Below are 23,442 nucleotides of genomic sequence, written 5' to 3'. Positions count from 1 at the left end.
CTGTTATGAGTGACTGTGCTCCTGGGATAAAATGTGTCTGTTATGAGTGACTGTGCTCCTGAGATACAATGTGTCTGTATGGTAGTGCTTCTGAAAGTATGGCTGTGTCTCAGCTGTCAGCCGTTCTCCGTTCACCTCTCTCCTGCTGTGGTTGCAGGCAAAGGACAAAGCCAACCAAGTTCAGGTGCGTCTGAGAGGAAGTAAGGCCGCTTTTGCGAGTCTCTTCTCCTCGTTGGCTTCGCTTATAGGTGTGCTGTGGTCTGCATAGCCCAATCGTGTGCTGCCTATACCTTACAAGCTATTTCTAGGCCCCGCCCACTAAACAACCCCTAGCCACTGTAGCATAGACACCTGTCTGAATATGCCATCAGTGGAACGGTGTAAGCAATATAGCAAAGTCTTCACCTAGCCTATCAGAGGGCAGGGTGGAGCTATAACCTTTTGCATATGCCTATCAAATCCTGTCAGATCTACACGAAGAGAAGAAGGTGAGGGGCTAGGAATTATGTGGACTTGTATGCAGACGCATACATTAACCAAACTAAAGCCGCCTGACCAGTTTCTTACACCTCGTCTAGCCATGAACAACCAAGGGGAAACATCAGTAGATTGACACAGGAGAATCTCACACGCGTGAAGTGTCAATATATTGGACAGATTCCAATGGGATCAAATGTCTTTGGTTCAGTTTATTCGGATTGTCGTATATTCTACACAAATGGGCTGCTTTATTGTTGTGTGTAGTTTGTCATGTGCGTGGCTGCCAGCCTGTCCAGTGTACTAGACAGACAAGATGAGCTGTAGTGTGGACCTGGTTTAACATGACTGTGCCAGCTGCTCGATTAGGCCCAGGCTCTTGAGTGTGTGTGTGTGTGTGTGTGTGTGTGTGCAAAAGAGAGATTTGACACCTGTGAGTAAGGGTGAAGAATGAGGATGACACCCAGGTCGTTGTGACACTGTCACATGTTCCCACTGCCTGGAAAACAGAAGGAATATACCTCCGGAGGAAATGGAGGTCGCAAGAGGGTGTGAAAATGGGTGTGTGTAGTGCATGTGTGTGTTCGAGGCCAGGAGACTTTACCGTCTTGCTCTGATTCTAAACCAAGCATGACTTGACGAGCTTTGAAGCTTTGTAAGAGCATGTGGTGGACATACTGATGGAATGGCACGTTGACCAATGACAATGCATTATCACGGAGGGGGTTGACAGTAATTCATTCAAATGTCTTTAAATTAATTTCAACATTTTGACCGAAGGGTTTCTTGTGACTCCACAAAAATGAGTTATTTTACCGTAATAGGTTAGCATAATGACAGTCAGGAGTATTCAACATCTGTACTGTCATTCCATATTTACTGTTTTATACCTTCTGTCTGTGTTCCATCTCCTCCAAAATTATTTTTTTTTATTTTTATAATTTTTGAATTTTGTTATATTGTGTTACATAAGGCCGCACAGCAGTGTGTGTCATGTGTGTGTGTGTGTGTCTCACACCGTTCCCCTCTCCTCACCGAACATAGAAAGCCAAGCTGGGCCCTGGTACTAAGAAGGTAATCGCTCCATCAGATGACAGCAGGTCCAATCTGCCCTCTAACAACCTGGACTCGGTCAAACTCACCGACTTCAACTTCCTGGCCGTGCTGGGGAAAGGCAGCTTCGGCAAGGTGAGCCCAGGACTTGTTTTATTAAGGAGGTGAAGTGGTAGTTTCCCGGACACAGATTAAGCCTGGTCCTGGACAGAAAAGCACTTTCAATGAAGATTCTCCATTGATCTCGCTTTTTAGTGTCCATCTGGCTTGTTCTGTGTTTGGGAAGCCGCCCCACGATGATTTGTCACAAGTTATTCTTATTGGCTTCTAAAATCAGCTACCCAACTTGTCATGTTGAATGTCCTGTGTACCACGGGGATGTTCTCCATCGGACAAATCTGAAATTGAGTAAGATCCAAGATCTATGTTGGTGTACGTGAGCAAAATCCAGGACTTGGCCACATCATCCATAATTGACACAAAACAGAGTCGTAATAATGAATGAGTGCAATGTTTCGGTTCAGACGGTCCGTATCTCGATGTAGCACACGGTGAATAAATGAGTATGTCCACGCGTCAGTTGAGTAATAAGCATACAGTAACAACAAAACAGTTGTGTTAATAACATTACTATCCGCGTTAAGCCGCCCTATTTAGAAGCCTTCGGTCTCACCTTTGACCTCTCGTGTACCTGTGTCGTAGGTGATTCTGGCAGAGATGAAGCCCACAGAGGAGCTGTACGCCATCAAGATCCTGAAGAAGGACGTGGTGATCCAAGATGATGATGTGGAGTGTACCATGATAGAGAAGAGAGTCCTGGCCCAGCAGGACAAACCACCCTTCCTCACCTCACTCCACTCCTGCTTCCAGACCGTGGTATGGAGACGACGGACACACGCATGCACAAGGGGATAAACACACACACGTACACACACGTGGGCCTATGGGCATGCACAAACACACAATTACTTGCTTTTTGCTGTCCATTGGTGATGCTGATGACGTTGCTCCCAATTCTCATAAGTGTGGTTATTGTGATGGGGTAGGGTTTGTGCCATTACATGTGTCTGTGCAGGCCACACAGACATTTGCCAACACACACACACACACACTATATACATATTATTTTTCTCTTACTCATCAAGCTCCTCTATGACACACACACATGTACAGTGCCTTGCGAAAGTATTCGGCCCCCTTGAACTTTGCGACCTTTTGCCACATTTCAGGCTTCAAACATAAAGATATAAAACTGTATTTTTTTGTGAAGAATCAACAACAAGTGGGACACAATATTGAAGTGGAACGACATTTATTGGATATTTCAAACTTTTTTAACAAATCAAAAACTGAAAAATTGGGCGTGCAAAATTATTCAGCCCCTTTAATATACGGAGACTTGATTACACACAGGTGGATTGTACATATCATCATTAGTCATTTAGGTCAACATTGGATCATTCAGAGATCCTCACTGAACTTCTGGAGAGAGTTTGCTGCACTGAAAGTAAAGGGGCTGAATAATTTTGCACGCCCAATTTTTCAGTTTTTGATTTGTTAAAAAAGTTTGAAATATCCAATAAATGTCGTTCCACTTCATGATTGTGTCCCACTTGTTGTTGATTCTTCACAAAAAAATACAGTTTTATATCTTTATGTTTGAAGCCTGAAATGTGGCAAAAGGTCGCAAAGTTCAAGGGGGCCGAATACTTTCGCAAGGCACTGTATATACCCACACACACACGCACATATACACCACACATGTATATACGCACATATACACCGCACATGTATATACCCACACACACCACACATGTATATACCCACACACACCACACATGTATATACCCACACACACCACACACGTATATACCCATACACACACGCACATATACACCACACATGTATATACGCACATATACACCACACATGTATATACTCACACACACACACACACATGTATATACCCACACACACACGTACATATACACACACATGTATATACGCACATATACACCACACATGTATATACTCACACACACCACACATGTATATACCCACACACACACCACACACGTGTGTGTATACCCACACACACACCACACGCGTGTGTGTGTGTGTGTGTATACCCACACACACACCACATGCGTGTGTGTGTGTATACCCACACACACACCACACGCGTGTGTGTGTGTATATACACACACACACACCACACGTGTGTGTATATACCCACACACACACCACACGCGTGTGTGTATATACCCACACACACACCACACACATATACCCACACACACACCACACGTGTGTGTATATATACCCACACACACCACACGTGTGTGTGTATATATACCCACACACACACCACACGCGTGTGTGTGTGTGTATATACCCACACACACACCACACGCGTGTGTGTGTGTGTGTATATACCCACACACACACCACACGTGTGTGTGTATATACCCACACACACACCACACGCGTGTGTGTGTGTGTGTATATACCCACACACACCACACGCGTGTGTGTGTATATACCCACACACACACCACACGCGTGTGTGTGTATATACCCACACACACCACAAGCGTGTGTGTATATATCCACACACACACAACACTAACCACACACGTGTGTGTATATACCCACACACACACCAGTGTATATACCCACACACACACCACACATGTGTGTATATACCCACACACACACCACACACGTGTGTGTATATACCCACACACACACCACACAAACCACACACGTGTGTGTATATACCCACACACACACCAGTGTATATACCCACACACACACCACACATGTGTGTATACACCCACACACACACCACACACGTGTGTGTATATACCCACACACACACGTGTGTGTGTATATACCCACACGCACACACCACACACGTGTGTGTATATGCACACACGTGTGTATATACACACACGCACACACCACACACGTGTGTGTGTATATACCCACACGCACACACCACACACGTGTGTGTGTATATACCCACACGCACACACCACACACGTGTGTATATACACACACACACACACACACACACACACACACACACACACACCACACACGTGTGTGTATATACCCACACACACCACACACGTGTGTGTATATACCCACACACACACCACACACACACACACACACACACACACGTGTGTATATACCCACACACACACCACACACGTGTGTATATACCCACACACACACCACACACGTGTGTGTATATACCCGTGTGTGTATATACCCACACACACCACACACGTGTGTGTATATACCCACACACACCACACACGTGTGTGTATATACCCACACACACACACACACACACACACACACACACGTGTGTGTATATATACCACACACACCACACACGTGTGTGTGTATATACCCACACACACACACACACCACACACGTGTGTGTATATACCCACACACACACACACACCACACACGTGTGTGTATATACCCACACACACAAAGCTCAATTAAGTTTTTCTTTGTTTTAATCTGTCAGCTTTCTCAGCACTTCTCTCATTCCTCCTTTAATCTTTAATCCCTCAATCTCTCTCGTGCAGGGACGACAAAGGCACCGTACGGTGGCCAATACACATACACACACACACATCCCCAAAGTGGAAATCAAAAATTCAATGCATTTTTAAGTGAGGAGAAGTCCAAATCCTCTTCACAATAAGATGCCACTAACACTTTGAGGGTAATTGTTTAAGGAAACCATTTGCCTTGTCTGACAGATTATTTCAAGCTTATGTTGAGCAAAGTGCATAAAATACCGTAAACCTTATTATAATCTTGCAGCGTGATTTAATTTCAAACTATTCTTCAACAATGTGCGTTATGAGGCGATAATTTAACTAGGGTTTAGTAAGCTGAGGAACAAAATAGTCGCTAAATAGTCGCCTCTTCAGAACGCACAATGTTGAAGAAAAGTTTCAAATTAAATCACACTTCCAGATAATAATTAAGCAATAAGGCCTGAGGAGGTTTGGTATATGGCCAATATACCACGGCTAAGGGCTGTTCTTATGCACGACGCAATGCAGAGTGCCTGGATACATGTAATAGTGCCAGACATGCACACAAACACATACAGTGGCATTGCTGTTATGATTTTAGTTGTCCTTGATGTCCTTTGTTTTTTTTAGTTTTCTGTTGGTTTTTTTGCAATGTTTTCTGTTGTCTTCTGTCTTTTTCTCTTTAGTTCACTTTCTTGGTGGTTGATGCTTTTGGGGGTTCTTGGGGGTGGGGAATGGAATTAATTGTATTTTTGTATTAATTAATTAATTATTTTTATTCTTGGGGGGGATCAGCTGTTGGGGATCTGTGGGTGGGGGTCTTGGAGGGTTCGGGTTCATGTCTTCTGTCAACGTGTCCTTGAGCAGGGCATTGACCCTGGATGTGTGTGTCACTCTGAATGGAAGTCTGGTGGATGACTGGTGTGGTGTAGTTGTTGAGCGGCTTCACTGCAAGTACATTGTATGTTTTGGATATTCCATTTAAAAAAAAAAATAATACATTTTTTTTTTAAATACAGCCTGGAAAAAATGCCTGGATACAGCACTTAGCCATGCTATATTGGCCATATACCACAAAACCCCCAAGGGTGCCTTATTGCTATTATAAACTGGTTACCAATGTAATTAGACCAGTAAATGGTCATATTTTGTCATACCCGTGGTACACAGTCTGATATATCAGTCTTTTAGCCAATCAGTATTCAGGGCTCGACCCACCCGGTATATGTTAAGTTTTGCACTTCGAAAATGTCCCCCTGTGACTCTAACGCAGGACAGACTGGTAAGAGGCTGTCTGAGGGATTTACTTCAGTTTGACATAATGGAGTCATACATGGGAAATATTTCTGAGGGGTATACTTTTTCCTCTCATGTTGTTGTTCTTCTGCTTTCTATAGTACTTTCTATAGTACTATCTATAGTACTACCGTATCCCCTATATGTGACTCAATACTACAGTATAATGACGAAAGCCTCTCTCTCTGTCTGTCTGACATGGCTGTTATCATGACACAGTATATGACGGTAGAACAGATGCCAACATTATGAAAACCATATAACCATGTTATATGAAATGAAACAGCCCCGTCTCTGTCTCCCCCTCTGCCCAGGACCGGCTGTACTTTGTCATGGAGTATGTGAATGGGGGAGACCTCATGTACCACATCCAACAAGCGGGCAAGTTCAAAGAGCCACAGGCGGTGTAAGTTCCCCTCTCCCCTCGCTTTCACCTTTTATACTGAACAAAAATATAAACACAGCATGTAAAGTGTTGGTCCCATGTTTCTGCTCCCGAGTGGCGCTGCGGTCTAAGGCACTGCATCTCAGTGCAAGAGGCGTCACTACAGTCCCTGGTTCGATTCCAGGCCGTATAACATCCGGCCGCGATTGGGAGTCCCATAGGTCGGCGCACAATGGGTCCAGTGTTGTTTGGGTTTGGCCCGGGGTAGGCCGTTATTGTAAATAAGAATTTGTTCTTAACTGACTTGCTTAGTTAAATAGCTGAAATTAAAGATCCCAGAGAATTTTGTCATTTGTCTACCATAAGCCGTCTCCAACGTCGTTTTAGAGAATTTGGCAGTACATCCAACCGGCCTCACAAACGCAGACCACGTGTAACCACAGCAGCCCAGGACCTCCACAGCTGGCTTCTTCACCTGCGGGATCATCTGAGGAGGGGTGCCGAGGAGCATTTCTGTCTGTAATAAAGCCCTAATTCCAGTTGGCTGGGCCTGGCTCCCAAGTGGGTGGGCCTATGTCCTCCAAGGCCCACCCATGGCTGCACCCCTGCCCAGTCATGTGAAATCCATAGATTAGGGCCTAATGAATTTATTTAAATTGACTGATTTCCTTCTATGAACTGTAACTAAGTAAAATCTTAGAAATTGTTGCATGTTGCATTTATATTTTTGGTCAGGGGGAGTAAGTGTGTGTGTGTGTGTGTGTGTGTGTGTGTGTGTGTGTGTGTGTGTAAAATATAAATAAATAGAGGGCTTAGAAGAGAGAGGGGGAAGGGAGAAGAAGAGTAAAAACTAGACTGGGCACTGCAAAGTACGGAGGAGAAGGAGAAACGACAGCCTAGGTATAAGAATGAATAAATCTATCAGATTGCCCCCAGTCTAGCTGAAGCACATTGCAGTCGTTTACAATCCTTCCTGTTGAAATGAATGGCTTCAGGGCTGCCTAACATGGAGCATGTCATTGCAGGTTCTATGCAGCAGAGATCTCTGTTGGCCTGTTCTTCCTGCACAAGAAAGGAATCATTTACAGGTGGGTCTTCTTCCAATGTATACCAATTGAGGCACTTTATCCGATTCTAGGATCAATGTTTACCGTACACTGTGTATTGTCAATCCAATAATTCATCAATTTAATAATATAAATGTAAGGAAGTAACAGGAGTGGTGTAGAAAAGGCCCTAAAATACAATGGTTGTCTTCATTTGGCCCTTGTCACATGATGCGGGTGTCTCCTGCAGGGATCTGAAGCTGGACAATGTGATGCTGGACTCGGAGGGCCACATTAAGATCGCTGATTTTGGCATGTGTAAAGAGAACATATACGAGGGAGTGACCACTCGCACCTTCTGTGGGACGCCCGACTACATCGCCCCAGAGGTAGGAACAGGGGGAGTGTGTGTGGGGGGAGGGAGTGGGGTGGTCATCTTTGTCATTGTCTGGCCTGCGCCCCCGTCTCCGTGGTAATCCGAGTCGACAGCTCAGGATACGCGCACACACACACACACACACACACCGTGTCTACTGAACATTTTGAGTTAGAGAGCATTTTGCATAAGAATCTGCCCTTGATGCAACCAACCCAGTCAAGCACAGCCCAGTGAGGGACATCATATTGATTTCCTCTAAAACGTCCTCGAAGAGGTTCAGGGATACGATGTTATTAGCTCCAATGAAGGGTTGGAAATGGACATTTACCAAAAAGTCTGATTTCTTAATTGAAGTGAAATTGACCTCAACCTGATAATGAGAATTTCTGCTTCCCCTATATGTGAGTTTCATTCATTTTGTCTTGCTGTTTTTGCGATGTGGAAGTTTGCTATCCTCTGTGTTTGTCGGTGTGTGTTCATGCACTTTAGTGTGTGTGTGAGTGTGCGAGTGTCCGTGTATCTACACGCACCAGTGTGTGTGTCCATGTACAGTGGCTTGTGAAAGTATTCACCCCCTTGGCATTTTTTCTATTTTGTTGCCTTACAACCCCCCAGGTTCCAGGTTATATCATTTGATTTACACAACATTCCTACCACTTTGAAGATGCAAAATATGTTTTATTGTGAAACAAACAAGAATAAGACAAAAAAAACAGAACTTGAGCGTGCATAACTATTCACCCCCCCCCCAAAAGCAATACTTTCTAGGGCCACCTTTTGCAGCAATTACAGCTGCAAGTCTCTTGGGGTATGTCTCTATAAGCTTGGCACTTCTAGCCACTGGGATTTTTGCCCATTCTTCAAGGAAAAACTGCTCCAACTCCTTCAAGTTGGATGGGTTCCGCTGGTGTACAGCAATCTTTAAGTCATACCACAGATTCTCAATTGGATTGAGTTCTGGGCTTTGACTAGGCCATTCCAAGACATTTAAATGTTTCCTCTTAAACCACTCAAGTGTTGCTTTAGCAGTATGCTTAAGGTCATTGTCCTGCTGGAAGGTGAACCTCCGTCCCAATCTCAAATCTCTGGAGGACTGAAAAATGTCCCTATATTTAGCGCCATCCGTCATTCCTTCAATTCTGACCAGTTTCTCAGTCCCTGCCGATGGAAAACATCCCCACAGCATGATGCTGCCACCACCATGCTTCACTGTGGAGATGTTCTCGGGGTGATGAGGGGTGTTGGGTTTGCGCCAGACATAGTGTTTTCCTTGATGGCCAAAATGCTCAATTTTAGTCTCATCTGACCAGAGTACCTTCTTCCATATGTTTGGGGAATCTCCCACATGCCTTTTTGCGAACACCAAACGTGTTTGCTTATTTTTTTCTTTAAGCAATGGCTTTTTTCTGCCCACTCTTCTGTAAAGCCCAGCTCTGTGGAGTGTACGGCTTAAAGTGGTCCTATGGACAGATAATCCAATCTCCGCTGTGGAGCGTTGCAGCTCCTTCAGGGTTATCTTTGGTCTCTTTGTTGCCTCTCTGATTAATGCCCTCCTTTCCTGGTCTGTGAGTTTTGGTGGTCGGCCCTCTCTTGGCAGGTTTGTTGTGGTGCCATATTCTTTCCATTATTTAATAATGGTTTTAATGGTGCTCCGTGGGATGTTCAAAGTTTCATTTTTTTTTTATAACCCAACCCTGATCTGTATTACTTGTGTCCTGCACAAAGTAGATGTCCTAACTGACTTGCCAAAACTGTAGTTTGTTAACAAGAAATTTGTGGAGTGGTTAAAAAACGAGTTTTAATGACTTCAACCTAAGTGTATGTAAACTTCTGACTTCAACTGTATACTGAGATCATGTGACACTTAGATTGAACACAGGTGGACTTTATTTAACTAATTATGTGACTTCTGAAGGTAATTGATTGCACCAGATCTTATTTAGGGGCTTCATAGCAAAGGGGGTGAATACACTTCACCAATCTGGACTATTTTGTTTATGTCCACTACATGAAATCCAAATAAAAATAATTTTAAATTACAGGTTGTAATGGAACAAAATAGGAAAAACACCAAGGGGGATGAGTACTTTTGCAAGTCACTGTATCTACACGCACCAGTGTGTGTGTCCGTGTATCTACACGCACCAGTGTGTGTCTCCGTGTATCTACACGCACCAGTGTGTGTCTCCGTGTATCTACACGCACCAGTGTGTGTCTCCGTGTATCTACACGCACCAGTGTGTGTCTCCGTGTATCTACACGCACCAGTGTGTGTCTCCGTGTATCTACACGCACCAGTGTGTGTCTCCGTGTATCTACACGCACCAGTGTGTCTCCGTGTCTCTACACGCACCAGTGTGTCTCCGTGTATCTACACGCACCAGTGTGTCTCCGTGTCTCTACACGCACCAGTGTGTGTCTCCGTGTCTCTACACGCACCAGTGTGTGTCTCCGTGTCTCTACACGCACCAGTGTGTGTCTCCGTGTCTCTACACGCACCAGTGTGTGTCTCCGTGCGTCTACACGCACCAGTGTGTGTCTCTGTGCGTCTACACGCACCAGTGTGTGTCTCCGTGCGTCTACACGCACCAGTGTGTGTCTCCGTGCATCTACACGCACCCGTGTGTGTCTCCGTGCATCTACACGCACCAGTGTGTGTGTCCGTGCATCTACACGCACCAGTGTGTGTCCCTGTGCATATCTGTATGGGAGTACTCTTCCGTGTACTGTAGGTGTGTGTGTGTCTCTTAGTTGCCAGGACCCCCATGTGGAAAAACAGCTTACACGGTCCCTGTGCACCTCTCTCTTTTCGCCTGTCACACCGCATTACGCCGCACACACACACACTGCATTGCTCTATTTCTATTTCTCTCTCACTGCGTTACCAGAGTAACAAGCCTGTGAGAGAGAGAGGGGGAGATGGAGGGGAGGAGAAATAGAGCCAGAGAGAGACTGGGAGAGAGAGAGAGACTGGGAGAGAGAGAGAGAGACTGGGAGAGAGAGAGAGAGACTGGGAGAGAGAGAGCGAGACTGGGAGAGAGAGAGCGAGACTGGGAGAGAGAGAGCGAGACTGGGAGAGAGAGAGCGAGACTGGGAGAGAGAGAGCGAGACTGCGAGAGAGGGAGAGAGAGAGAGCGAGACTGGGAGAGAGGGAGACTGGGAGAGAGAGAGCGAGACTGGGAGAGAGAGAGAGCGAGACTGGGAGAGCGAGAGAGCGAGACTGGGAGAGAGAGAGAGCGAGACTGGGGGAGAGAGACTGGGAGCGAGAAGCGAACTGGGAGGGAGAGAGAGAGAGCAACGAAGAGGGAGAGAGAGAGAGCAACGAAGAGGGGAGAGAGAGAGAGAGAGAGAACGAAGAGGGAGAGAGAGAGAGCAACGAAGAGGAGAGAGAGAGAGCAACGAAGAGGGAGAGAGAGAGAGCAACGAAGAGGGAGAGAGAGGAGCGAAGAGGGAGAGAGAACGAAGAAGGGAGAGAGAGGGAGCAACGAAGAGGGAGAGAGAGGGAGCAACGAAGAGGGAGAGAGAGCAACGAAGAGCAACGAAGAGGGAGAGAGAGAGAGCAACGAAGAGGGAGAGAGAGAGAGCAACGAAGAGGGAGAGAGAGAGAGCAACGAAGAGGGAGAGAGAGAGAGCAACGAAGAGGGAGAGAGAGAGCAACGAAGAGGGAGAGAGAGAGAGCAACGAAGAGGGGAGAGAGAGAGCAACGAAGAGGGAGAGAGAGAGAGCAACGAAGAGGGAGAGAGAGAGAGCAACGAAGAGGGAGAGAGAGAGAGCAACGAAGAGGGAGAGAGAGAGAGCAACGAAGAGGGAGAGAGAGAGAGCAACGAAGAGGGAGAGAGAGAGAGCAACGAAGAGGGAGAGAGAGAGAGCAACGAAGAGGGAGAGCGATTGGGAGAGAGGGGGCGACTGGGAGAGAGAGAGCAACGAAGAGGGAGAGCGACTGGGAGGGAGGGAGGGAGAGCGACTGGGAGGGAGGGAGAGCGACTGGGAGGGAGGGAGAGCGACTGGGAGGGAGGGAGCGCGACTGGGAGGGAGGGAGAGCGACTGGGAGAGGGAGAGAGAGAAGCTGCTTTAGCGCTATCTTTGGATTGTCCTCTGGCTCCTTGTTTTGGCTTCAACAACTTCACTCCCTATATTTAGGTTTTGTGCAATTAGTGGTTGCGGTGACAGATGTTTTCAGATCAGAGCAATTAGTTTCTGTGTTCAATCCTCTGTGTTGACAGAGGAAGAAGTCGTGAGAGGAGAGCGCGAGAAACTGCCCAAATACATTTTTGCACTTTGTCAGTGTGCACGAAACTCAGCCTGACCTCCCATTTTGCCTCGCTCCCCAAAGCCTTTAGCGATAGCAGCTAACATTAGCCAAGACGGCGACCCTTCAACTGCTCTACCATGCACGGAGTAGCAGTTGCCCTACAGATCTAGCTTATCTTGCCCATAACCTAACCCCAACCATTAGAGAAAAGTTGACGAGGGTGTAACTATAATATAATATACTGTAATATACTGTATACTGTAATATACTGTAATATACTGTAATATACTTTACAGGTACAAGAAAATACTTTATTCTCTTGTAAGATGGCTTAATGTCCAGTACTCACCGTGATACACGCCACTTAAACAAATCCAGTGGCACTGAGGTGGGCCGACCTCACTTCAACCTGCTGTAATGTTGTTTCTGAGATCAGGCTGAGGTTGTGTTCCGTAGTGTTTAGTAGTGATCTTGTGTCCGTAGTTTCTATGTGCACGGGGTTATATTAAGAGGCGGTAGTAGTGGTGGAAGCCTTGAGTAGCTATGAGTGATCCAGAACTGTCACGTAGCATTAGGCCTGCCGGGAGACATCCACCGCAGCTCAGATGGACACAACAGCACGCACACTCGCACACACAGTATGTTACATTGAGTGATCTGGCCATAGGCCTCTATGGAGTGTGGGAAATGAAAGAAAACAACATGAGAAAGTGGAGCGACGGGTCATCAGTGTGTGTCCCTATCACATTCATTATGATGCCAAACCAGAGAAGAGACTGACTGGGACACACGTGCAGTCATTCATGTACACAGATACAGACTGCATTCACACAAACACACTCAGTCAAGTCTCACAGACTGACAGACAGAGACCGACACACACACACACACACACACTTAACTCAAATGAGCATTCTCACAGAAAACCCTACACACACTTCGCCACGCAGTGCTGTGCATGGAGTTGAAGGGCACCATTTGCCCTGTGTCATTGTGACAGGCGACAAGCAAGGACAGCGGTGTCACGTTGGTGCTCGCTGCAGTATGGCCTGAAACAAATCTAAATACCTATCTGTCAGCATTACCTCGTTATTCTCTCTCTCTCTCTCTCTATCTATCTATCACATTCATTGTTGAACTGCAATCCTTGGAGAACTTGCCAGAGCTCTGAGACGTGTGTGTTGAGGTAAGGTGATTATTTGTGTAATGCTAGTGAAGTGCTAGTTGCCATTGTGTGGAGATGTTACCTTCCTTAAAAGGTTGTTGGTTTGCGCCCAGGTCTGGAAGATGGCCCAAATGCCACTTTATCTTAAAGATAACACCGCTGAATACCTAACATGAGGTAAAAACAAAGGATTTTAAGTGTTCACATAAAATGTATCATGATACTCCACAGGTTTTAAATTGGAGTTTATTCCTGTTTTAATTGCAAACAGAATGGAAAGAAAAATAGTCGTAGCAACCTTTTTACAGTAACCTAGCATTGCCATAATTCCCATCAATGGACCTTTACGTCATAGAGTACATAGGTATTTGAGTGAGTAAATAGCTAAGAGTTAGCTACTGAGTAAATAGCTAAGAGTTAGCTACTGAGTAAATAGCTAAGAGTTAGCTACTGAGTAAATAGCTAAGAGTTAGCTACTGAGTAAATAGCTAAGAGTTAGCTACTGAGTAAATAGCTAAGAGTTAGCTACTGAGTAAATAGCTAAGAGTTAGCTACTGAGTAAATAGCTAAGAGTTAGCTACTGAGTAAATAGCTAAGAGTTAGCTACTGAGTAAATGGCCAAGAGTTAGCTACTGAGTAAATGGCCAAGCGTTAGCTACTGAGTAAAATAGCTGAGTAAAAGAGTTAGCTACTGAGTAAATGGCTAAGAGTTAGCTACTGAGTAAATAGCTAAGAGTTAGCTACTGAGTAAATGGCCAAGAGTTAGCTACTGAGTAAATGGCCAAGCGTTAGCTACTGAGTAAATGGCCAAGCGTTAGCTACTGAGTAAATGGCCAAGCGTTAGCTACTGAGTAAATGGCCAAGCGTTAGCTACTGAGTAAATGGCCAAGCGTTAGCTACTGAGTAAATGGCCAAGCGTTAGCTACTGAGTAAATGGCCAAGCGTTAGCTACTGAGTAAAAATGGCTACAAGCGTTAGCTGCGTAAAGCTAGCTACTGAGTAAATGGCCAAGCGTTAGCTACTGAGTAAATGGGCGTTAGCTACTGAGTAAATGGCCAAGCGTTAGCTACTGAGTAAATGGCCAAGCGTTAGCTACTGAGTAAATGGCCAAGCGTTAGCTACTGAGTAAATGGCCAAGCGTTAGCTACTGAGTAAATGGCCAAGCGTTAGCTACTGAGTAAATGGCCAAGCGTTAGCTACTGAGTAAATAGCAGAATGCCATTGAAGGTACTGAAGTTGTAGCTGTTGTCATCATCGTAGATCTATGAGTACCGAGGGGCATGTAGACCTGGTCTCCTACCTCAAGCATCAACACAAGCCCATTAGATCCATTATCTGCAAGGTCACCAGATGCGTGATCTGCAGTGGCAGCAATACGTTCCCTGTTCTTACACAGGAAAACGTACCCAGGGTTGGCTCCAAATGCATTGCAATAGAAGGTGACGTGGTAGAGTCCTCTCATTGGTGCTGTGAAGATACCTAGGGCAAATGAGGAGCTTTTAGATATCACGTCTACATAAAACATTTACAGTATATTCAAGTATATTATGGTTTAGTGCATCACATTCCCTGTGGTGGGTTTATAGAGGTTGCCAACGTTTGTGAAGAACTTTTTGTAGACCAGGGTCGTTTCAGTGTTGAAAGGTCCTACAGTATGTTCCCAGCCTTGATTCCCAGTGCTGCAGAGAAGGCCACCACACTCCATGACAATCTATTTGACAGTTGACTTCCAATTAAGTTTTTCCTGACCGTGTGATCTGAGGGTCATATGTTTTTTCCTAAATCTGCACTATTGGTGATTTTAAATGCTTTTATTGGTGACTGTTTTGAGTAAATCTGAATATATTGTCAAAGCTAGTGTAGGTATTCTCTAGTGGTTGAACCTTTGCCATGTTTATCTATGCATGACAAGTTTTACATTGCATTATGGCCGCATTATATATCCTTTTGTGCACGAATGGAATGTTCGCAGGAGGACTTTGTTCCAATTCAACGTGGCTACCTTTCAATCATGTTCAAGTGCTTCAGAAATGTCAACGGTTAAGGATTGACGTGACCTGCTTCTATTACCACTATTTCAGTTTGGGTAAATGTTTCACAAAGCTATTGTCTCTCTTCACAGTACCGTATGAGTCATGTGTTTGGGTTTCAAATACTTCATCTGTGCCTGGTTGAGCTTTCCTTGCTTTAATAAACTAATAGAAACAGTCCCCAAATTGTACTCCAAGCTTAAGCGAACGCTCAAAATATTATACATTTTTTATTTAAGGATGTGATTCCAGGTCTGGTGTTTACCTCAAGGAGTATGTGAGCACCTGTAAATCATTTGAGCGGCAGAGTAGCCTAGTGGTTAGAGCGTTGGACTAGTAACCGGAAGGTTGCAAGTTCAAACCTCCGAGCTGACAAGGTACAAATCTGTCTTTCTGCCCCTGAACAGGCAGTTAACCCACTGTTCCTAGGCCGTCATTGTAAATAAGAATTTGTTCTTAACTGACTTGCCTGGTTAAGTAAAGGTAAAATAAATAAATAAAATTTAAAAAATTTCAAGATAACCTTCTCATTCAGGTCATGTTTTCTTCTCCCAATCCTGTAACCCATGATAAATACATTGAAGATGGACATAAAGCTATAAGCAACAGCAAATGTTTTGCCAGACCTCGATAGTGCACTCTGCAGTACACCCGAGAATAAGAACATACACCTCAGAATAGGCTACATGTACAATGTGATAGTAACAATGAATCAGCATAAAATGTATAAAACCGCATCACATGTTGCTGTTGGTTTGTGTACAGTAAATTCAGGATGGAAGTTGCCAGAGGCAGGGTTATTATGCGTGTCATTCTGTAAACACCACAGATGTACTAAACCGAGAGAGAGATAGATTTTTTTTAATAAACAGTGTTAATCTTGTCAATTTTTTTTAAAATATTTTTTTGTTTGTTCTATTGCATGTAGCTGGAGCTGTCAATCAGATGGTGTGGAACTTATCCCCACACAGAGTATACTGGGCAAAGAGCAGAATGCCAGTGAAGGTGCTGAGGTTGCGGTCATTTTCTACCCAGATCCATGACCTGATCTCCCTCCTCAAGCATCAGTACAGCCCCGTTAGATCCATTGTCTGAACCATCACTAGATGTTATGGGATCTGCCGTACCAACATGAACAGAAATGCTCCATATGTATGGCAATAGAAGGTGACGTGGTGGAGTCCTCTCACTGGTGCCATACCTGTAGCGAAGGAGCTTAATAAATGGTTTATAAATATACCGATTTTGATCAATCATTACAATTATCAATAGTTTACTGATGGTATTGCTTAACAAAAGTGTTTTGTTTTGTTATTATCAGCACAATGTAAATAGTGATGTTCTAATGTAAGAACAATCCGGACACACCAGATTTGCGGTCAATTCAGAATTTAGTTGTGAATTGCTCTTTAATTCAAAATAATTCACCATTTGAATTGGAATTGGACACACCCCACAAGAAAATATTTTGATGAAATTTTAATAAAATGAGGTAAAATGAAATGCAATGCAGTTCAATTAAACTCAAATGGCTAATGTACTCTACACATCACTTTACACATTTACATGTTTTCATCAATTATAGATGGTTACCAGTTATATGTTACAGTAAATTAGGAATGAGCAAATCTATACAGTACATTGTCCAGGAAATATATGCATTCCCTGTTGCAATGGTAAAGGTATAGATCTACCAGGAAGAGAATAAGCTAAAGCTTTCAAAAGTGAACTGTCACTTTAACCTTTTTCCGTAATGTTATTGTTTGTGCTTCACATTACCGGTTTGGGGGATTGTAGACGTTGCTGATGTTGGCGATGACCTTCCCGTACATCAAAGTAGTTTCAGTGTTGAGCGGTCCTTTTGTTGCTTCCGGAACCATCCTCTGTCAGTGCAGCTGAGAATGCCACTCTTGGTCTTTCTGTGAAGACAACGATGACATATTCTTAGGTACATTATGATGAGGTCATAATGCATTACAAGATGCTTATAATGAATCAGAGTCATTGGGCCTGTCCGAATACCAATGCTAGTTTTATAGTATGTGAAACTTCAGAAATGTAGGATGATTTGAAATGCCATGGTGTCATATTCAGCGTTTCATCTATTATGACTTGACAGCACACTTGAGGAAGAGAACAATCTCATCAGACCCAATAGCCGATAATCAGAAGAGGGAACGTGCTGTTCCAAAATGAACGAGTGGCGCAAACAGACGCGATTGTGCATTTAGATGGTGCCTTCTCAATATGGACGAGCCTAGTATGTTGTTGCTTACTGCATACATTTTTTACTGAACCGTATGTTCTAAGTAGTATGGTTCGTACATTTAGTACCCAGTGCCACATAATAATTGATTTATAAGACATGATAAGGGCTCATACATCCTTTTGAACAAGTAATAATATGTTATAACTCTCTTTTCCTTGATTAATTTTCCTTAATTCATCAAGCTGGTTTCCTGTATTTCTCAGTCTGGTTCTCAGCTCCTCTTCCTGGACCCTACTGGTACTGTCTCCATAGTTTCCATTTTGTCTTGGTTTGGGTCAGCTCAACTATCTGCTCGACCAGCATCTCTTTCAGCATAGTGTGGAAGGCAGGTGGTGTGATATCTTTATCTCGCTGTTGCTTATTGACAACCACTCCACCTTCATGTCCACTGTCTGACTGACACAGTGTCCCAGACAGGCAGTAGCACAACCATGTCAGCTGCAGAACTATAATGGTCTTCATTCTCAATATGGACTATTGAGTCATTTTGTCTCCTGTGTAATTTCTGATCCCTGGCCCAGGGGTTTGTAAGCATGGATCCATCTGAAATGTTACCTAAGATAGACCTGTTGTTGATGTACACAACTGGTCAAAAGTTTTGGACACACCTACTCATTCAAGGGTTTTTCTTTATTTGTACCATGTTCTACATTGTAGAATAATATTGAAGACATCAAAACTATGAAATAACACATATGGAATCATGTAGTAACCAGAAAAGTGTTAAACAAATCAAACTATATTTTATATTTTAAGATTCTTCAAATAGCCACCCTTTGCCTTGATGACAGCTGTCCACACTCTTGGCATTCTCTCAACCAGAAAAACCCTTGAATGATTAGGCGTTATAGAACTTTTGACCGGTAGTGTAGCTCATGGAGAAAGGTTGATATACTCATGGAATCTATTTTGACCTGTTCAGTTTAGTTTGAGACTGAGTATGGCCTGGTAAGCCAAAAAGACAGGACGACAAACAGAAAACAATCCAATATTGTATTTACTGTTAGGGAAACAGGTTCAAGTCTTGTTTGTGTGCTCACGTGTGTGTAAGAGAGGGATGACTGTTTGAGTTTTTGCGATTGCCAGCCAGTGTAGGAGTATGTGTGTGCATTGATTTTGTTTGTGTGTCCAGCTCTCTAAAGCCCAAAGGTAAGTGGCTTGCGTGCCATGACGGCACAGTGCAGAGCCAGAGGTGCCTTTCAGGGCTCTCAAGGGGCAGGCGGAGGTCAGGTTTTACACAGAAAAAGTCACAGGGCAATGTGGAGAAGAACTGCTCTCACATATCACACCCTACCGTGTGATGGTGGGGGTAAAAGGTGTGTGTGTACGCGTGTGTGCGTGTGCGTGTGATAGAGAGCGGAAGAAAGAGGAGAGTGTTTGTGGGTGCTTGTAAGAATGTATGACAGAGACTGGAGTTAAACACCAACTACATTAGCAGCATAACTCCGATCAGCTCATTAAAGCTTCACATTACTCATTCATAATCACTGCATATCATCATCATATCATCATGCATATGTATACCTGCTCATAGGAGTTTAACCTACATGATATACTTACTGTCATGGTGGGGTACTATTAAGGAGGTCAAGTGCTTACGTCAGGTGTATTAAGGCGTGACGACCATCTTTGTTTACGATGAACTGTGCAGTGCCTCTTCAAATAAGATCACACACAAATACACACTCTCCTTACACACATACAAAGACACACACACATACACGCAAAGACACCCTCTCCTTATACTGTGCGTAAAAAAACAAGGCGCTGACCTCTTTCCCCACCTCATCTCCATGACATAATTGCCCATCTTTTATTGATGATCTTCCTCTGGAAATCCCTCATGTTGATGTATTAATTGATGCACTCGTTTTATTGGACACGTCCTCTGAAAATAAGTTCCCGTTTGCTACACTTTCCAACATGACACAGGAAGACACTCGTGTTTTCCTTCTGATACTCAAGGCACCTCTTCATCTTCATTTCCGCCGGTAGCCTATGAGTTGTGCAGCTGCTTCTCCCCTAGCACTGTTGGGGCTTCAGGTGTCTTGTTCTCTGCTGCCATCATCTGTTCAATGAAAGTCCCTTTATGTGCACATGCATGCATAATGTGTTCTTGCATGCGTGGGGCGTACTTACCCCAGCTGTTATTGCACAAGTAGAGATACGCCACCCACCACTTCACAAAACGATAACATTGTCTCCCTCCCTCTATTTAGCATCAGTGAATTCTCCAATGGACGTCACAACAGTACTTTGCTTTGCATCAATGGATTTTCCCTCCACAACATAGCAGTACTTCGCTCCGGCAAGGCTGTCTCATGTCTTCATTAGAATGGATCCAATGATAAGCTGGGGGGATACAACAGCAGATGGTGAAACTGGTTGACAGGATGTGCCTGCTCTCTCAGTGATGAACCAGGTTCCCTCTAGAAGAGGATGCTAATTGCTAATAGGAGCTAGATTGACTGGTGGGGCGTGTGTGGAAGGCATGTGTCTCGGGCTCTCTTGGGTACTGTCAGTTAGCAATAGACATATCGTGACGACAATGTGAAAGGCTAGTGTGTGTGTGTGTGTGTGTGTGTGTGTGTGTGTGCATATGAATGTGTTACAGTAGCTGATGCAGAGTGTGGTGTGCGACCAAACGTTTTTTTAAATGTGTGTGCCTGTCTCTTTGTCTGTAATGTGTATATACTTTGCCAGCATTTCACCTTCTGTGAACATGTACATTGTCTTATCTAATCCCATGTAACTCTGTTCATCCCTCTCTCGCTCTCTCTCTTCTGTCTCTCTCTCCCTCTCTTGCCCTCTCTCTCTCCCTCCCTCCCTCCCTCCCCAGATTATTGCATACCAGCCATACGGGCTATCAGTGGATTGGTGGGCATATGGAGTGCTGCTCTACGAAATGTTGGCAGGACAGGTGAGTGTGCCCCCCAGCTTTCTCTACTAGAGGTCGACCAATTGTGGTTTTTCAACGTCGATACCGATTATTGGAGGACCAAAAAAAAGCCAAAACCGATTAATCAGACGATTTTTATATATATATATTTGTAATAATGACAATTACAACAATACTGAATGAACACTTATTTTAACTTAACTTCATTAGGGTAGGGGGCACTATTTTCACTTCCGGATTAAAAGGGTGCCCAAAGTTAACTGCCTGTTACTCAGGCCCAGAAGATTTGGTAGGTTAAGATAGAAAACACTCTAAAGTTTCTAAAACTGTTTAATTGTCATCTGTGAGTATAACATAACTAATATGGCAGGCGAAACCCTGAGGACAAACCACCCCCCTACCTCCCAAAAAATTCAGCTTACCACTATTTTCAATGGCATGTATTTTAATAAGGCCACATCCTCCCAGATTGCAGTTCCTAGGGCTTCCACTAGATGTCAACAGTCTTTAGAAAGAGTTTCAGGCTGGTTTTTGGAAAAATTACCCAGAAATTGTAGTTTTTCTAGGTGGCACCCATTTTGGCTTCAGTGTCTCCAAGCACGTGGAGGAAAGAGCGTTCTTTCTTATTCATCTCCGGTATTGAACATAGTATCCTCTGTCTTAAATTGTATCATTTATTTGTTTATTAGTAACGTTTATTAGTAACTGAGCTGCCTACCACCGCTCAGTAAGACTGCTCTATCAAATCATAGACTTTTATATTATGATATAATTATATTATAATATAATAAACACAGAAATAATAGTCTTTGGTCATTAACAAAACGTTTATTCTTTCAGTGAAATACGGAACCGTTCCATATTTTATTGAACAGGTGGCAACCCTAAGTCTAAATATTGCTGTTACATAAATATGTCATAATTATGTAAAATTCTGGCAAATTAGTTCGCGGCGGACCAAACTGCTGCATATACCCTGACTGCATGCAATGAGCGCAAGAGAAGTGACACAGTTTCCTTAGTTAATATTGCCTGCCAGCATGAATTTCTTTTAACTAAATATGCAGGTTTAAAAAATATATACTTCTGTGTATTGATTTTAAGAAAGGCATTGATGTTTATGGTTAGGTACATTCGTGCAACGATTGTGCCTTTTTCGCGAATGTGAATTTGTTAAATAATTCCCCGTTTGGTGAAGTAGGCTGTGGTTCGATGATAAATTAACAGGCACCGCATTGATTATATGCAACGCAGGACAAGCTAGTTAACCTAGTAATATCATCAACCATGTGTAGTTAACTAGTGATTATGTGAAGATTGATTGTTTGTATAAGATACGTTTTTAATGCTAGCTAGCAACTTACCTCTTTGCTGCACTCGCGTAACAGGTGGTCAGCCTGCCACACAGTTTCCTCGTGGAATGCAATGTAATCAGCTTCCAAAAATGCCGATTACCGATTGTTATAAACATGAAATCAGCCCTAATTTAATCGGCCATGCTGATTAATCGGTTGACCTCTACACTGTATATGACATGAGTATAATTGATATGGAAATGTGAAGTGCACATTTGGACTCCTGTGTTTGCCCTGCTTGTATGATATCAAAGCGGTATTTACTATAATCCTCATGTCTCATCATTCAAAATACATAGTCCTCTTAATTTAGAGCATTTCCCTCACTCAGACAACAGAACACTTGCTAAAGTTCCCCAACTATCTGGAGGGAGAGGGGCACCTTCTTGTCTTGTGAGGTGCTCAAGTTCATAACGGCTGTCATTCAAAACCCATACAGCGCTGTGAAGGGCAGAGCCAGAGCTCTGACGTCATGTATAGCATTTTACTGTACAGCCACTGTGTTCCAATCTGGAATTTTCAAACCCGTGAATCGGGATGAGTGTAAAGGCTTAACAGATGCTTTTCGGTTATGTCCATAACCGTCCCAACCATCAGTAAGGGCAACTCAAAAATATATTTAGTTGACTGGCTACGCTATCGAATACTCTGAGTGAGCATCCGAAATGGTATTCCCTATATAGTGTACTACTTTTGACCAGAGCCTTACTACCAGTGGAGGCTGGTGGGAGGAGCTATAGGAGGATGGGCTAATTGTAATGGCTGGAATGGTATTAATGGAACGGAGTCAAATGTGATATCCATGATGTGTTTGATACCATTCCATTAATTCCATTCCAGCCATTATAATGAGCAGATCCTCCTATAGCTCCTCCCACCAGCCTACACTGTACACTACATAGGGTATAGCCATATAGGGCGCTATTTGAGATGCGGCCAGTGCTAACTCCCTGCTGCTGTGTTCAGTAAGGGTGATGGGTTTGTTTGCTCCCTGTGTGTATGGGGCCCCAGGGGCCAGGAGCTTCATCTCGTCCCGTTCACTGGGCAGAAACAGATGGCGTGATGGATGAGCAGCAGCCCAGCCATCTACTAAGGGAAGGCCCTGGGGCAACTTTGGTTTTTATACCCTTTTACAGTACACACTCACAGGCCAAAAGTAGTTAATTTGGCTTATATGACCTCAGGATTGTAGGGGCGTGGGTCGACTGTGTGGGTGGGAGGTGTGTGTGTGTGTTTCCCCCTCAAGAGGGTGTTCAGTGCAGTGTAC

At 43.9% G+C, this 23,442-nt stretch overlaps 1 protein-coding gene across 2 annotated transcripts in view; it reads left to right on the top strand.

Annotated features, from left to right (window-relative positions):
* Positions 1-23,442, top strand: part of LOC112265049 (protein kinase C alpha type) — a 213,795-nt gene that overhangs the window by 156,444 nt on the left and 33,909 nt on the right. The window contains exons 9-15 of one of the 2 annotated variants that reach the window (XM_024442060.2): positions 158-184; positions 1,522-1,665; positions 2,233-2,406; positions 6,710-6,801; positions 7,806-7,868; positions 8,077-8,215; positions 20,761-20,841. In XM_024442060.2, the coding sequence (XP_024297828.1) occupies positions 158-184; positions 1,522-1,665; positions 2,233-2,406; positions 6,710-6,801; positions 7,806-7,868; positions 8,077-8,215; positions 20,761-20,841 (720 nt within the window). The remainder of the gene's footprint in view (positions 1-157; positions 185-1,521; positions 1,666-2,232; positions 2,407-6,709; positions 6,802-7,805; positions 7,869-8,076; positions 8,216-20,760; positions 20,842-23,442) is intronic. The other variant, XM_024442068.2, reaches the window with a different exon arrangement.

This window comes from Oncorhynchus tshawytscha, linkage group LG02 (assembly GCF_018296145.1).
Source record: "Oncorhynchus tshawytscha isolate Ot180627B linkage group LG02, Otsh_v2.0, whole genome shotgun sequence".
In the NCBI taxonomy this organism is placed as follows: Eukaryota; Metazoa; Chordata; class Actinopteri; order Salmoniformes; family Salmonidae; genus Oncorhynchus; species Oncorhynchus tshawytscha.
Note: the sequence above shows the minus strand (reverse complement) of the source record. Positions and strands in the feature narration are given on the sequence as shown.